Here is a 17,326-nt window from a genome sequence, read left to right as displayed (position 1 = left end):
TCAGGGCATTGAAGATAATGAAGTTCATTTAGTGATTAAAATGAAACATACCTTAAGAGGCAGGAGATCAATAATAGCAATATTAGTATGAAATTAGTCATTATATTGTGAATTATTAATTTTCTATTGAATTAGTAGTCTCTAAAGAACATAATGTTCAGCTGTTTAATTATTTGTATAGAGTATTTAATTCAGTTCTGTGACATGCTTTTAATGCAAATACCTCATTCAGATTATCAAAACAACAACACAATCAAAATGCACACGTGCTAAAGCCATTACAAATTGTACAATATCCTGATATTCCTGTTAGGAAGTATAAGAACAATCTATGAATGAGTCATTGCTAGTCTGAGGCATGAAAAGTGTTGCTTACCTTTTACAAAATTTGAGGCCCATAGGATACAATGTTGCTCAAAACATGCATATGTTAATCAGTTAGACTGAATGTTTATGGAAATTATCAGTCATCTAGGCCATTCTCAGTCATCTAGGCCATGGTTGTCCCAAAGGTGCTTTTTCAAGATGCAACTCGACTTTCTGGTTTTTCTTTGAAGATGTTTCACTTCCGAAGAAGCTTCTTGGATGAGAAGTGAAACATGTTCAAAGTAAAACCAGAAAGTCAGATTGTCTCTTGAAAAAGCACCTTTGGGTCAATTAGATTGACTTAAATGTATTGTTGAAAGGTGTCAAAATGTCTTTCTTTCAAGGATTCGATTTTCCCGCTGGGAGAGCTCCAGCGCAAGAATATGGACAACTGCTTGAAAGCTGGATCTTTTTATTTTTCAGGAAGGCGAAGAACAGTGAGAAGTCTGTGTTCCTGGGCTAGCTAGCTTCTTATGGTAAGTCCCTGGTTTTTTATACCCTTTTCTCCCTTTGTAAGTTGATTTTGTGTGAGTGTTTATATTTGAGCCTAATGTTTCAAATCCTGTTTGTTTGTCTTTATTCCCGCCGGAGGGCAAATTCCACGGGGTGCGGAAGGCAAACTCCGTGGGGTGGCCAGATTATATCATTGGTTTTCTGTAATCTCTTTTAGCTTTAAGATAGTTTTTCATATTTGTTCTGTGGCAATCTCCTGTCTGTCCCTTTTGTAATTTATATTTTGTGTCTTTTGTCTGTTTGTTTTGCTTATTTGGTATGTCCTGTTTGTAAGGGTTTTCTAAATTATCTTTTGTTTCCTTTTCCTATTTGTCTAGTTTTCTTAATTACTTAGGCTTTTGTCTATAGGGATTCTTTAATACTTTTTATTTGATTCCTTTTCCTATGTAAGTTTGTTTTCTGGCTGACCTGATGTTCCCCTTGGGCTTTTCCTGTTTTTGTGGCACTACTGTCTTTGTGAAGTTCCCTTTCCACAGTATTTAATGTCGCAGAAGGCAAGCAAACAAATTCATTTCCTACCATGAGATACAACGTGATCACTTGTTCAACTTAAAACTTCCCTGTAAAAGGAAGTAATCTACCATCCGTTTTCTTAGTTGTAAACTAGCTTTTTTGGGGGGGAGGGGGGATGGCTGTTGAAATAAATACTTTCAGTATCCAAAGAAATATTAAGACTGCCTACATATTCTTTCCTTTCTTAATGGCAAATTAATGTTCAAATTGTATAACTTTGCACAGGAATAATTGGTGTCAATAGACCATGACAGCCACATGCTGGCTTATACACAAAGCTAGAACAAGGAGTTTATTTTTATAAATAAACTGGAGTTGCAAGAAGTGATTTTAAAATTTGTCCTTAATACTGTAGCTTTATGCTTGAATCCTTTTTTCCAGTTAGCAAAAGGATGAAGCAGGAAATGCAGAAAAAATTAACATTGCAAGAAGTTCTATTTTCTTGTTTTCTTTCTACTTCTCTTTCAGCAACTGTGAAAGCAAATACTTAGTGTTGTTTTGGCTCCTTCTGGAGATCAAAGAAGGAATGATTTGCAACTAATTCTAACAACACACATTTCATTATTTAAAGCCTTATATTTAAGGCTGCAGATAATTATAATTAGAAATAATCAAACAAGTTTGCTTTTCACTTAAAGTTCTCTCTCTCTCTCTCTCTCTCTCTCTCTGTGTTTAAATCCTTCTTAAAATTTGGAAAAAAACAAGCAAGTCTCAGATATGCTCAGGGAAGTATCTACAGACACATTAATAATTGTGGGGTCTATATCAGGAAGATCTGGCCTAAATATTAACAAACTTTTTGAAGTGCAACAAGGATGGCTAGCAGAAAAATCCTGCAAATTTGAAAACCACTCATTATTTAGCTCTTTCTCTAGTGCTAATTAGAATGAACATTTTTTTTTTGCAAATTTTGACATTAGGAAAAAAAGTCCTTTCAGTCATTGTCAAATTCCTTAAAATATTCCTAATCTCTTAGTGAATGGGTGAAAGAACATTTGTTGTTTTGCTTGAAATGTTTGTTGGGGTTAATTTATTAAAAATAAAGAGCATTATAGATCTTGTATTGTTTAATTCTTATAAATGACCACAAACTGGATAATAATAATCCTAAAAGGATTTTAGGATGTAAGAGGGAAAACAGTTCATGCATATTTTATATTAAATAATTATTTTTTATTTAACTGTATCTTCATTCCACTTTTTAGATAGATAATAGTTTTTACAACAACAATAAAAAGAATGAGAGAAATTCTGTTATTAGGGTTCCAAATTAAAAAAAAATCAGGATATATATAAAGAAATTAGAGTTAAGTGAGAAAGTCCCCCTTCAAACAGAGGGACATCTAGACTTACTCCAAGAGCAGTGGTGGGATTGAAATTTTTGCTACCAGTTCTGTGGGCATGGCTTGGTGGGCGTGGCAGGGGAAGGATGCTGTAAAATCTCCAGTCAGAGGTGGTATTTGTCAGTTATCTGAACTACTCAAAATTTCTACTACCAATTATCCAGAACTGGTCAGAACCTGCTGAATAACATATCTATTCCAGAGTATAGAAGCAGAAAGGTAATCAAGGACAGTTTTGGTTTCAGCTTTTTAGAGGCAAGATGTACAGAAAATATGCTATAAAGTTATACTAGGCAATAGACTTTACGGAACAATAATAACAGTTTTAGCAATAAATGGAACCATGAATCAAAATAGTTTCATTCTCAAGGTTTCACTTCAGTGTTTCTCCAGCAAACTCCAATTCCTGGTTTTTTTTAATAGAAAAGGGAAAACAAGTGTGCTTCCCTTTTTCTCTCATTGAGGGAGTCAAAACTATTGTACTTCTACTGCTATTCATTGAAGGGAAATCAGAATACAGCAATTTTCAACTTTTTTTTACTGAAGGGAAATTTATTAAAGGGATGATTTTTGAACCAAAAAATAGAGTATTGTGCTTGACTCTGTAAATGGATTCAGCCTCAGAAAAGGGAAAATACTAGAGGTGTTAAAATATTTGCATTTTCAATGTTTCTCTCTCTCTCTCTCTCTCTCTCTCTCTCTCTCTCTCTCTCTCTCTCTCACACACACACACACACACACACACACACACACACACATATACATACAATGTAAAAATGAGGTATTAAGGAGATTATTAAATGTACCTGGAAAGATGTTTGGCAAAAATCTGATGGAAACAATATAAATGATAGCAAGAGGCAATATTTAGAAAGCATTTTATGCTAGACAAACCATGTTCGTATTTTTTAGTAAGTCACTGAATAGTATATGAATGCAAAAAGGCTCATTGTATATTTTCTGCTTCAGAATAAGCCTGAATTATGGAATGTTTGAAGTAAAGCATAATGAAAGTAAACAAAATGCTTTGTGAATGATTTACCATTGAGAAACTGATGTCCTATGGGTTGTTGAGTGTGTTTAGTGATATATACTGTCACTTTCCCACCTGATAACCAGGGAGGCACCAAATCTCTTGGCCTTAGCTGTGGAGCCTGGAGTCCTCCCCCAGAATCTTTTCCCTCCTTATACACAGGAAAATATTTCGCTTTCCTAAAGGAAACAATAGAATACAAGAATATAAAATAGACATTTCTTTTTCCCCTGGCATCTTACATCTTACTTGCTTATATGACCCTGAAAACCTCAAGCTGTTGGCAGATCCTGTTGATTTCCAAGCTAAGCTGGCAAGGTTACTCACATTAACAGGTTTACAGAGTTGTTATGGTAACATGAGTACAAAGCTTAGATTTCTTTACATAAAGTTTGAAGATTGCTATGAACAATTGAGTAAACATATACTAATTTAAGTCAAGAGACTGTATTTTGAGCTTAGATAAATGTCATTGAGCAAATACTGCTGCATGATTGGCTGGGAACAGCAGTCTATACATGCTGAAATCTTGTTCATGCTTGCCTTGGTCAGTACGTGCTTTGAAAGATTAATTAGGTTTGTAAAGCAAACTTTTTTTCTTTTCAACTCAGTCTGTGATCAAATTCTTTTTACTGTTTTCAGATTCCATGGACTGGCTGCTTCAGAGGATTTTCCAGACTACATTTTGCTTTTAAAGGAGAATATGCAAGTTTAGACTGGATACTTTAAAAAATTGGGATTTCCCCCCCCCCCACACACACACATACACACTTCTATTGTGGTAAAATGAAGCTTATTAAAGTCATTTGAAGAATGTAAATAACATCTTTCAGAATGAGGATATTTGTCGCTTTTGAAGGGCTCTGTGAATCTTTTGACATTTCACCAGAGAATACTGTACAAGACGTAAAACTGATGATAAAGGTAAGAAGTTGATCTTTATCTAATTGCTTCCTTTTTTGAACTTTTGATTTTCTCTCCCTGTGAAAAATTGAAATCAGTAATAAAGTTCACTGCCAAAATGAAGAAAAATCTCTTTTCCGGTATGTACAAAGCTTTTTGTGAAACAAGGAACTGTTGCTACCATGCTTCTAATTTAAGTTACAATCACTAAGTTATATGAAACTAGAATTGTCTTATGACTTCCTTTTTTCCTTTTGAACAGTTACTTTCTAGAAAATCAGTCTGCAAATAATTTGAAAACTCTCTCTCTCCGTACATACATTATATGGGAGGGTTGTTTATTTTGTTTGAATGTGAGAGGTTAACAAAGAAAAAACTAAATAACTAGTAACACAAGCCACATGACTAGCATATTTACACAAAATTCATTGGAGTTGAAGTACAAAGGGCTGCAACCTAAGGATTCATGTGTTTATGGTTTAGTCCTATTTCCTTTAATTGCAGAATACAAATCAGGTAGAGAAAGCATGCACTTTTTGGATTTTTTTTTTTCAACTCCTTAATAATAGCTCTGGTCTGAGTCATGTGAGAAATCAGGCTTAGAATGAAACAGTTGGCAACATTCTGAGCAACTGCCCACTGCTTCTCTTATAGAAATAAGGGATTTTTTTTTCCTACGTGTTTTTCTCTGCAGCCCCAATCTTGATCTGGCCTGATTTCAAACTCAATTTTTTTTCCAGATTCTCCCCTCCAAACTTTGTCATGTTCTATTCAGTTTTTGCAGAGTTACCTTGCTGATAAACATACAAACAGATGAACAAGTCCTGAGTCTCTTTACACAGTCCCTGTCCAACATTCTGTTGGGTGGAAAAGAACAGAAAAGTAAAACATTCTTTTTCATCTTCATAATTTAGCATACCACCATTAAACCCATATCTATATAATAGTGTGAATTAATATGGTAAAGCAAATACAGTAGCTACATACAAAGAGTATGGACACTCTGCATTCCTTTTTAAACGTTTACTCTAAAATGATGTCCTATTCAATTGAAAGGGACTCCCAGTGAAGGAGATATAAGGTCTGAAACTAGCAAGGAGAGGACTTCTGAAGGTGAAGAGAATAATTATGTAAACATTCCTGGAGTATAGAGCATACACAGCCACATACACATAGCAAGAAACACGCATGCGCACACATACACACACACACACATTGACACACACTTTAACTGCTGTGAATTGCAGATGTTTGTCTTGTTTGTTTGTTGAGGACTCTTTTCTTCTCTGCAACAAAACTATTGATCACGCTGTGATAAATAAATTGCAAATAAAACAACTCAGTCCTATGTAACTTTACTTATAGAGTAGTAGAATCCATTGAGTTAAAAAAAAAACAGATTTAAAAGAATGCATATAAAAAAAATCAGACCATTAATACTACCAGAACAGAGCCTGGGTGCTAAGATGCTCCACACAGAAACAAGGAAGTACAGGATCTGGTACTGCATCTTCCACTACAAGTACAATGGGATCGTTCACATTGAATCCAGTGCAAGAGCAGAAATCATTTGTTGTTACTGATTCAAATTTTTAGCTAAATATTAGGTAATCCTAGAATATTATTCAGATAATTTTGAAGATAGAGCAAAGCTGGTAAGCATGTGGAGATCTTGACAGCCTTTGTAATCCATTGTAAACTGGTGAGTTTATCTTTTTTTTTTTTGAAAATTTTATTTGGGTTTTCACAAAAACAAAATATAAATAAAACATCTTTTTTTGAAAATAGTATGGTCCCAGGTTATCACTTCTTCATACAGACACAAACTCAATTTCATGCTCATTTTTATGTTCTATTCCATATCTTATTACTGTTTTATATTTTCTACATGGTTTTTCCCCTCTTTTAATTTTCTCAACTTTATTTTAATTATCTCAATTCAAATCATTATATTTATACTTTTGTCTCTCCTGTTGCAATTTCATATTATCTTTTCTCATTAAACAAATTTTCCCCTGTAGTTACTAATTGGAGTATGACACCTTTACATCTTCTAATTTTATCCATTCAAACTCTTATTTAAGCTTCAATGTATACCTTTAAGGTTATAGCATTCAGTATAATACATAACTTCCAATCGAATTCTGCTTGGTACATTCTTAAAATACACACTATATTCTTAAAAAGAAAAGATTATATATATATATCTCACACATTCCATTCCAATTCAATTCTATCATTAATATTCATTAAAATCTTAACATCTTTAACATTTCTTTTCAATTAAATATAATACTTCCTTAGGAACACTTATAAACTTTCCATAATTAATTCTTTTTTCTTCCCATATTTCTCACTTATATTTTTATAAATCATTAATAATAATTAAAATGTTCCCATCCTTTCCTAAATTGATTATCTCATTCACTTTAATTCATTTATTTATTAACAAACATTCCACTACATTACAGTGAATATTTTATCCATCATTTTAGTCATATTTTCTAAAATTATTTCTATTTGTAATATAACAATGCTATCTTATGTACCTTTGCAGAATCCCTTTTACAATTAAATTTTCACCCATTATCTCTAAACAGGCTTATGGTTTCAATCCTTATATCTTTTCCCTGTTTCTCTATATCTTGTTTCTGTCTTTTACAACTTCTTTTCCTTACCTTCTTCCCCCTCTTCTTCTCCCTCCCCTTTTTACCCCCTCGTCTCTCTAGTTCTAATTCTCTCATCTGTAATCCTCTCTTCTGTTGCTTTCTAATATTATAGTTATCTTTCAAACTCTTCTTCTTTTTTGGTTTTTTTTTCTAGTCTTAAACCTTTCACTCTCTTTCCCCCCCTTTCCTTTTTTCCCCCACTTAAAATTATTTGATCATTAAAGATGACTTCTTCTTTGTCCTGATCTTTTTGTTCTGCAAGCGTTTCTTGTTGTTTCTCATAGTTCCAGATCTCCATATCTAAGAATTGAAATACGAAGCCAAAAGAACCTCTCCGTTCTTGTGCATCTTCTTTCCATTTTTAAAGTTCCATTTTCAGTTCTTCTAAGAGTGATGCCATTTTAAACACTTTTAAACAACCACCCAATTAGTTTTAGTCATTTAGATGCAAAAGCCAAAAATCACCAAGTAATCCAAATAATCCAAGGCTGTTTGTTCTTGCTTCTTTTTTCCACTTTCTCTTCCTGGGGTTCTATTATTTTGTTACCAAGTTTCAGTTAAAATGTATCTTTGAGGAATCTTGTTAAAATTTCACTGTAAGTTCCTTTTAGTTACAGTTCCATTTCTTAGTTCCAGGCAGTCTCCTCCATCTCACTCCATCCTACCCTTTTATTCTTTTTTATTCTCCTTTCCTGCTTTTAAAAACTTTTAAATATCCAGAAATCTTTATTATCCCTTTGACTTTCATTTTCAACTTAAATGCCTATTAATGTCAAAGTGGATTTTTTTTCAATTTCTTGCTTAAGTCTCTTAGCTCTCAGTATATGAAAGGGAAGAAAAAAAAACTAATCCTTTCCCTTTTTTCTCTCCTTTGCTGCTTCAAAATCTTCTTTGGGAACAATGGTATTTAGTTTAAATTCCAGGGTACTTTACGTTATTGCTTTTTCAGTTTAACCCGGTAGGCCAAAACTTTCTCTTCTTATCTTCCTCCTGCATTCTTTTCCGGTTCAGTTATTCTTTGAGGTGGCCATTTCTGACCACCGCTGCAACCGCCTTCGGGAAAGGGAGTAATGGCCAGCTGGGGAAGAGAGATGCGGCTCTCCTCGACCCTGCTGACAGTTTCCCCCCTCTTCACTACCTGTACGGGGTGGCTTAGCCCCAAAACCAGCTGGCTCGGGGCATTCTGGTGGCGAGCACAGGTCGAAACTGCGCACGATCGCAGATTTTGGTCTGTCGCTGAAGAGACTCAAACCGGAAGCTTCTAAACTGCTGAACTTATCTTGTGGAAGATGTTATGCTGTCTACTGCAACATACATCCCTGCTTGTACCATATTATTGTACCATATTATGGCATGTAAAGGGAAGATCAGGCACTGGAATAACTGTACCATAGAGCTGATATAAAAAAATCCTGCCTCATCAAGTGATTTTAAGCCAACCTCCTTGGTTCAATGGTAAACTGAGGGGTTCTTGGTGCTCTCTGAGCTTGCTTGTTTTCTTGCAGAAGTTTTATTACCCAAACTAGGCAACTTTATCAGTGCTAGTAAGGGGTGTGGTTTGTTGTCAGTTTATATTAATAGTAACCTATTAGGGGCTGTTCTAAGAAGAACAGCACTATTGAAATAATGTTAAATATCAACCAAACTTCTAACCTCTAGGCACTTGGTAAAACAAGACTAGGAAACCCTATAACTGCTGAGTTACAACTCTTGGTACTTCTAAGAAATTAGTAACAAAATCAGTGCTTGCTAATCATTATGTGCCTTTGCTCAAGGTACATGTTCTCTTATTCAAGCTTCTAAAAAGTAAACCATCTCTTTAACTATGTCTTCACAATATTGACACTTGCCATTCATCCTATGCGAGAGTTGCTTTTCACCTTGCTCTGCTTAAATTGTGTTTAATCTCATGGTGGACTTTGACATGTTTATATTAGTTATGGACATAGGAAAGTACCTTACACCAAAATAAATCACTGATTTATCTAGCTTAATATTTGCATTAGCTTTCTTCAAATCCTTGCCCTCTGAATACATTGGACTTTAACTTCTATAAAGGATGTTGTCTGAGAATAATGGGAATTGAAGTCTAGCGCAATAGAGAGTGATGGGTTGAGGGAAACTGGTTCACACTCACTGATAGTTGTTTTACATAATTCAGAAAAGGGTTCGCCAACTCTGCATTTACATGCCAGGGAAACAGACTAAATATCCCTGTTATTGAGGTCCAGTCCTTCCCCCTAGTTCCTACAACTATGGTTATTGAATGATAACTTGGATATTTACCTTCAACTTTTAGTGTTTATGGTTTTTTATTTAAAAAATCTGTTTTCTTCTATTAAGGATTATTTTCATGTTCCACTTTCTGAAGACAAACAAGGGAGGAGATACTTGGAGCTGATATTTGCAGGAGCAGTGCTAAAGGACAACTGGGTACTTGCTGATGTAGGCATTACAGTTTCTTCCTCAATTAAATGTGTCATCAAGGTACGGTTTAAAAAGAACAAAAAAACTGCCTAATACAGAAATTCTTTACGTTATTGAACTGCTAGCATCATCACTCTTGAGAATAATTTACAATCTACAAATGAAATACAGTAATCTTCAAATAATAAAGCAGAATGCATAAAGACCGTGAGAATCTTTAGACTCACTCCGATTGCAATGAACTTATAAACATTTTAAGAAGTTCTTTCAAATGAACAATTATATGTTTTATGTGTCTTGGTATGCCATGTATTCTAAAATTTGACTTGTTCATTAGTTCTTATCCATCAGCGTCTGTAGCACATAGCACGAGACTAATAAGAGTGATTGAGAATGGTGGATGGATGTGTATATCAAGTTTAATTTTCAGCAAATAAAACAGTCTTTGGTAGAATCTGACAGACTCGTACAGTATGGTGGCAACAGCAAGAGTAAATCAGCCAAGAAGACAAAAGTTACTATTTTGATTTCCAAAAAAAAAAAAAAACATAGCTCAACCTCATATCCCTTAAGTGTAGCATGAAGATACCCACTAACTATTTTTAGAGCTTTTTGAAACTGTCCACATTCCACAGTTTTAATCTCATGCCCAGCTGATAGATTTCAGTTACAGTCAAGGTTTTGTATTGTAAGGCAGAAAGCTGCACACCCAAAACTATCTTTCACAATCTTTCCTCCATCCCTGCAACCAGTCCTTCAAACAATGTTTGAATATAATTTTAAACATAGCCCAGTGAGATGGAGACTGGCCTGGGGATGAACGGGTCCAAGTGGAAGGATGACGAGGGGAGAAAATGAGGAAGTATATATAATGACATTACAACACAAATCCCATAATAGAGGGTACAACATTGAGAAACAAGTACAAAGGGCATATTTCAGCTCTTTGGCTGTCATTATGGCAGTTCATACCAAGTGCTTATGGGAGGGGGCTTTCCAGATACGCCTTGTGAACTTTCTTCTGCTTCCCCCAACAACTCTCTGTTGCCCCACCAATCTTGAACTATTTTTGGACATGGTTTAATTGGTCTTGCAAAATTAATTACCACCATACTTTTCTGCCTCCCTAAGGAACAGAAGGACACATACATAATTTTGTGTAAACTAGAACCTTTAGTAAATCATAGTTATACAATGACTGCGCAGTGTGAAAATGTGATATGTGACTTATGTGCTAGAATTGCACATTATTTTTTTAAAATGTAAATAAGGAATTCTGTGCCATGATGTTAATGCCTTTTCTTGAAAGAGAAAAGAAAATAAGAAATTCTCATTGTTTCTTTGAAGCTAATATATAAGCAGGGAAGGGAAAATTACTTGCAACTAAATTGAGAAACCAGGAATTATTGCTATCTTTTTATTTTATCAATTCAGGAGTTAGACAAAATTATTGTTCTTGGTGCAGCATTACGTGGTACATAGGACATAAAAATAAGAAAAGCATTAGAGCTGCCGTCTTCTCAATCTAGTCTTTGCACTTAGCAGGACTTAATTTCTAAATAAGCAGGCAAAAAAAGTTAGACTGGAAAGGAACTGCATTCATACAAGTTCATTAGTAATTACATAAGTGCATAGTCAAGCTTTAGATCCCACATGAGAAACAAGCACTTCCATTGCTATAGCTCTTTTGATTGTGGAAAATATTCTATATGATTTCTTTCTGTATATTTTCATTCTGAAAAGCATATTAGCGATTCTTTTCACTCTGGAGATGGAAATTAAGCCAGAATAAAAGAATGTTAAAAGTTATCCAAAGACTACCAGAACTGATCTTAAGAGGGTATAATTTTAAACCTAATTCTCAGCATATACAGCATTTTTCAAGCCTAGGGCTGCATTTGTTCTTTGAATAGGATAAATAAGGATATATGTCACAAGGTGGGTAGAGTTAGGAGAAAAAAAAGACAATCTCATTTATTTTAATTACAGTTAATAACAAACTGTTACCTCCTGTAACAAATTGTAAGATAAACATTAACTATCAGCTATATACGTGAGGGAGGTTTCTTGCACATACATTTAAAATTGCCTTTGTCAAACCAATGTCCACCAAATATTTGTACATTCTGACTAGGAATTTAAATTTTGCAGTTCAATAATTGTAGAAATGTAGTATTGCAGTTCAACAAATCTGAAGGGAACTAAATTATTTAAGACATGTCATATACATTATGTTTCTTGTTCATTAATGTTGTTTTCTCCACCAGGAAGAAGACAAGCCAATTTTCTATGTATACAACCCAGTCACTCATGAAAGATTGCCCATAATGGGAAGGATTTATCTTCTTTCATCAAAGGTTTCAGAACTGAAAACTTTAGTGACATTGAAATGTGGTTTTCCAAGTAGCATTTATTGTCTCAGGACTCCAGAGGGCAGGGAGATGTTTGACTGCAATACTCCGAATGATTATCACTTAGATATAGGTATAAGACTGTTTGCATATTATGTCTGTTTTTAGTTGATAAGTATAGGACCTTTGGATCTTATTTCAGTGACTCAAAATTGTAGTCCAGATTTCTTCAGCTGAGACGGTTAATGAGTCTCAGTGAATCTAAAGCGAGCTATTTTTGAGTAGACATACAGAACTATATTATAAGAAATATTTACACTTACTGAGAGAAAATGAAATAAGGTTTTCATATTTATTATCCCTTCAGTCTTCAAATCCTAATACCTGCACATGGTTGACGATTTAAAAATGTTAGAAAATAAGCAACTGGTAATAAGCAAATAAAATTTAACACTTTTAAGGATGTTTATGGTTAGATAATTTAGCTATTCTTCTGAATTAATGTTGATTCAATTTTACATTATGTCTATAATACTATGTAAATAGGTCCCTTTCTAAATTTAAATTTCACTTTTCCTGCTACTGTTCATGAAATGAAAATCTAGTACTTCAGAAGAGAATGAATAGTACCTTTTAGCCAACAAAGACAGAAACAGAAATAAATGACAATGTTTTCTGTTAACAGGCACAACTCTTCGTTTGGATGTTTGGAATGGATGGAGAGAATTCTTAACCAGCTGTATCCTGGGAAACAAACCAAAAATCCAGTATTATCTGTCAAAGGAAGAACCAATACTCAGGTATGGAGGTTCATCATACACTTTTCAAAATCCAGTTTTATTTTAGATTAGAATGTTTGTTCCAAGATGGTCATTAAGTAGAGAGAACTGAAGGATAGAGGGAATAGGCAGAAGGAAAGTGAAAGTTAAAATCAAGAAGGTCAAGTCTTCTATTGAAAATTAAACCTATTTTGCCTTTGCTGCATTGGTTACTATAGGCTTCCAAGATCGTTTCAGGGTGCTGGTTGTTATTTATCAATCTTAGTGCTGGGTTATATGAGATACTGCTGTATGTAAATCCATAATGCTTCTCTAGTATAATTTTGATTACACTTGTGATTTTAAAAATACTATACTATTCTTTGCATGGCTAATCATTATTATTTTTTTGCACACATTGTTTCAGATATCAAAAGAGAGTAGCTCTTTATATAGCAGCCTTTTTCGGACACCTTCAGGTTTCAATCTGGCTCTTGAAAAAGGGAATGAAGCCCACTGAAACAATTGGTGTACATCCTTATCGTGAATGGTGTCAGGAAGACGATCATTCTGACAACATGAAATGTCCTGTTCATGCTGCAGCAGAAGCAGGCCAACTTATGATACTGAAAGCATTTGTTAATTTCAGTGCCTTATCCCTTGAATGCCAAAATTCTGCAGGGCAAACTCCATTGCAGTTATGTATCCAGCACAGGCATAAAGATTGTGTGTTGTATTTAGTCACCAAGTTATGGTCAGTGGTTTCTTATCCTACATTCTCTCTGCCCATGAAAATCTATATTAAACTAAAGCTGTGGCTTCTTAAATCTCAAAATAACATCAATTCAATCAAGAAGGGAAACCCTGCTGCAGTCTTCAGAACACAAGTTGGGGACGCTGTCTTTGTGGATGGTTTCACAAAACCAGAAATGACCTCCAAAGGTTTTTGCTCAGCCATGATCAAACATGCAAGTAGCAGAGGTTGCACACTGCCAGATTTAAATAATCGGTTTCAACATGAGCAATCTCAGTACCATTTGACCATATCTGATATGTGCCTCAAAGCGAAAAACGTTAGATTACCTCCACTGGCAGGTGCAAAGAAGAGAGGTAGCAAAGATGGACACGGGCAAAAAAGGAAGCCTACAAAGAAGAACACACGGCTTAGTGAAGAATATATGGACCAAAATATGTGTTTAGCAAGAGTTCCTCTACCTTCTAATTCTCTCCTCAAGCCAGCTTACTATTATTCCATACCTAATGTAGAGTTTCTGCTAAATCCTTCCCTGGAGTCATTTTCACAATACTGTGGAAGAACTCCAAGAGAGAATGCAATCTACTGCTTAGCCATAGCCAGGTATGTGTTGGTCTTTAGTCAGAAATACATAATTTGAAAAGCAGCATTAGAAGTTTTTTTTCTTTCTTATGGAGACCTTATTCTTCCATTCACAGTCTTAAAGAGGTGCCTCAATCCCAAAATTAAACTTAAAAAATTGTGACAAAAATAGTGATTAGTTTCCATAATTGACAATGTGATCTTACAGTGTCAGGGGACACTAACCTGAATGCTGAGAGGCTGCATGTAGGCTACAGTCTACCCAGCCTAGAGCCTTTTTTGTGTGACAGAAGTATTCAAAACATTTTCCAAATGATACTGAGTTTATGGGTCACCTATTCCAGCAGTTTCATGTAGATATTAAAAAGAAGTGAGTAGGACTTCATAATAAATCATCCTGTACAATTGCCAATTATAATTATCATTTGGAGGAGCTTCTGAAAATATAAACATTCTGATGCATAGATACTGCCATCAAGTGGCAACAGTAATTTCAGTATAAACTAATCCCCTTAGAAGAGAGTGGGAGTCTAGGTCAAGGCTGAGCAAGTTGATTTTAACTGATTTGCAGAATAATGAAATATTTTTTAAAAAAACTATTAAATAAAACTAAAGTGTGGATTGTCTTCTCCTGCAAAAAAAATTTTTGATCCACTTCATTAGGCAACATCTCTGTCAAGTTTGCAACATTCTGTTGGAAGAAGCTTCTGAGAAGAGTTTAGGGTATCAAATACAGAAGATGTATTAGTTTGCTCTTTGATGCAGTATGTCAAATTCAAAAATACATTAATTTAGCAGCCTTTTAAAATTTTATTTTATGAGAAATCTATTGAGGGGATGCAATGGCTCAGCAGTAAAGACACTGAGCTTGTTAGCTGGAAAGCTGGCAGCTGCAGTATGTGAAGGGTGAACTCTTGTTACTGGCCACAGCTCCTGCCCACCTAGCAGTTTGAAAGCATGCAAATATGAGTTGATAAATAGGTATCAGTTCAGTGTGAAGGTAACCTTTACCTTTATATACTGTCTATTTATCAAACTCTGTGCAATTACAATAGCCAACTGTATCATTTGAACACAAGCATAAATAACATATCACAGAGTAGTCTTCTCCAAGGTACTTGTCTATATGTTTTCTATTAATAATGCGTACTAAGCAGTGGGGGTATTCAACCGGTTCTGCCCAGTTCTGGAGAGCTGGTAGCGGCGATGAGCAGTGGAAACCAATCCAGTTCTCTCTGCTGCTCTGTGTTTGGCCCACCCACCTGCTTTTATGGCCAGAATTCAAAGTGCAGCTGCTTTGCGCGGTGCAGAATAGCACCGCACGGCAGCTGCTGCATTGACCAGCATTATGCAGGCTTGCAGGAGGTGAGTTAGAATGCCTCTGTGCCTGCGCAAAGTGTGTTTGGCGCATGCGGGCACGCAAGTGTGTGCATGCATGCAAAGCGGGCCCACCAAGCCACGCCCACTGAACCGGTGGCAACTTTATTTGAATACCACCACTGGTATTAAGAGTCTGGACATAACATTATCACTTTGTAAATGATGGAATAGTTGGGGTATACTTGCTTTTATATGTATGTATAATTAATTGATACCTTATATGTGGCTGCAAAAGTAACAAATATCTATATCTTTTATTGCAGTGAATTTAAAGAGAAGCCTTGGTTGCAACAATTGGACATTGCAAGAACCCTAGCTAGAAAAAGTATATGTAAACCCACATACTAACTAGATTCAGATGAAATAGACTATATAATACCGTAGTTAGACTAACCAAAAAGGTTTACGGAAACAATGCATCCTGGCAAGCAAAGTTGCATTGGGCTACCTTCATACATATTCTGAGGATCCTGGAATCTTCTTTTTTCAACTGCTTCCATTGCTATTGAAATGCCATTCGCATTCCAAAAGGATTATCACAATTGGTTTATATAAATATGAAACGGTGATACGTAATTTTTGAACATTTTGGAGGACTCCTATTGGGGATTCTTTAAACAGAAGCATTGTACTCAATCAGCAAACTAATTTTTCTGAAGCTCCAGCAATGGGACTGAAATGGAGTGGGTTGGAAACCTTGAAAAAGATTGTGGTGGACAAAGAAGTTGGTATTCAGAAGAATCATCTGAATATTAAAAATGATCTTTGCTTACATGCATGTAAAAAAAGTACTATAATTGGAGGAGTGGACTCTCTTATCCTAATTTGGAAAGAAGACTGACAGTCTGAATTATAATGCCATTCCCAAATTTGTCAGATATAATTGATTCCTATTTATAAAACATTTTAATGCTTTTGAAATATATTTCTGTCACTTAGAATTCATACATTCTTATTTATTAAATCATTAACATGTCTTAATATAATTATCATTTTGTACTAATTTATTGAATTGAATCTGCCTGGAGAACAATAAGTTATAGTTGTTACAGGACTGAGGCGAGATATGTTGGAACATTATTGCCAGAAAGACTGCTATTTCAATGACCTCTTACAGCAAGAGAGAAAGGAAAATCTAATAAATGAGGGCTGGAGGTTCACTTATTCAGTTTTCAAGGTTTTGTATCCTACCCCTTTTTTGCTGCTATTAAACCTAATGAATGAAGTTCTACAGCAGGGGTGTCAAACTCAAGGCCTGGGGGCTGGATTCTTAGACCTGGTCCATGGGGTCGCCCTGGAAACAGTGAAGGTACTGGCCTGTGGTCCCTCTGCCAGTGAAAACGGAGCTTGGGAGAGCCATAGTAGCAGCGGGTTGCAGGAGGCCATAGTAGCCAAAAATGGAGCTTGGGAGCCTGTTTTCTCTGGCAGAGCACTCAGTCCACCATAGATGTTCCTAACATGCGTGACATCACCTGGTCATGCCCACCCCTAAGGTCAAACACAACCCTTGTGGTCATAAGTCAGTGTTGAGGTAATTCCCCATTAGGAGAATGAGTGCACACAGGGAGGCATAGTGAGAGTAGTGAAGAATAATATACAAACAGCATACAGATAAACTGTACAGTAAATGTATGTTTTTACTGTTTAAGCACAGTTCAAGATAAGCAGTCCAAGTCATTCATAGGTAAAGCAGTCAGTTTTTAGTTCAGGGATAATCCAATTATCAAAGTCCAG

General features: G+C 35.3%; 1 protein-coding gene across 3 annotated transcripts; it reads left to right on the top strand.

Annotated features, from left to right (window-relative positions):
• Positions 1–789: 789 nt before the first annotated feature.
• Positions 790–16,572, top strand: ANKUB1 (ankyrin repeat and ubiquitin domain containing 1). Of its 3 annotated transcripts, XM_026701138.2 has the most exons (7): positions 790–842; positions 4,411–4,692; positions 9,684–9,827; positions 12,035–12,251; positions 12,804–12,918; positions 13,304–14,233; positions 15,856–16,572. In XM_026701138.2, exons 2-7 carry the CDS (start codon positions 4,603–4,605, stop codon positions 15,938–15,940), a joined length of 1,581 nt encoding a protein of 526 aa, XP_026556923.1. In that variant the 5' UTR covers positions 790–842; positions 4,411–4,602; the 3' UTR covers positions 15,941–16,572. The 3 variants fall into 3 exon arrangements, with proteins under 3 accessions (XP_026556923.1, XP_087789430.1, XP_087789431.1); XM_087933304.1 differs by lacking the exon at positions 790–842 and having other exon boundaries at positions 4,458–4,692; positions 9,684–9,785; positions 15,856–16,074; XM_087933305.1 differs by lacking the exons at positions 790–842; positions 4,411–4,692 and having other exon boundaries at positions 9,693–9,827; positions 12,039–12,251; positions 15,856–16,074.
• The last annotated feature ends 754 nt before the right edge of the window (positions 16,573–17,326 follow it).

The sequence above is a fragment of the Pseudonaja textilis genome, chromosome 4 (assembly GCF_049901715.1).
Source record: "Pseudonaja textilis isolate UNSWEBS1 chromosome 4, rPseTex1.2, whole genome shotgun sequence".
NCBI lineage: Eukaryota > Metazoa > Chordata > Lepidosauria > Squamata > Elapidae > Pseudonaja > Pseudonaja textilis.
The sequence above is the reverse complement of the archived record's forward strand: the minus strand, read 5'-3'. Positions and strand labels throughout refer to the sequence as shown.

Bases quoted from the DNA above. Each gene is read 5' to 3' on its own strand.
- ANKUB1 (XM_026701138.2), top strand. From the start codon at position 4,603: ATGAGGATATTTGTCGCTTTTGAAGGGCTCTGTGAATCTTTTGACATT. The intron at 9,828-12,034 runs GTACGGTTTAAA...TTTCTCCACCAG, and splicing joins CAATTAAATGTGTCATCAAG to GAAGAAGACAAGCCAATTTT. The intron at 12,919-13,303 runs GTATGGAGGTTC...ACATTGTTTCAG, and splicing joins AAGGAAGAACCAATACTCAG to ATATCAAAAGAGAGTAGCTC.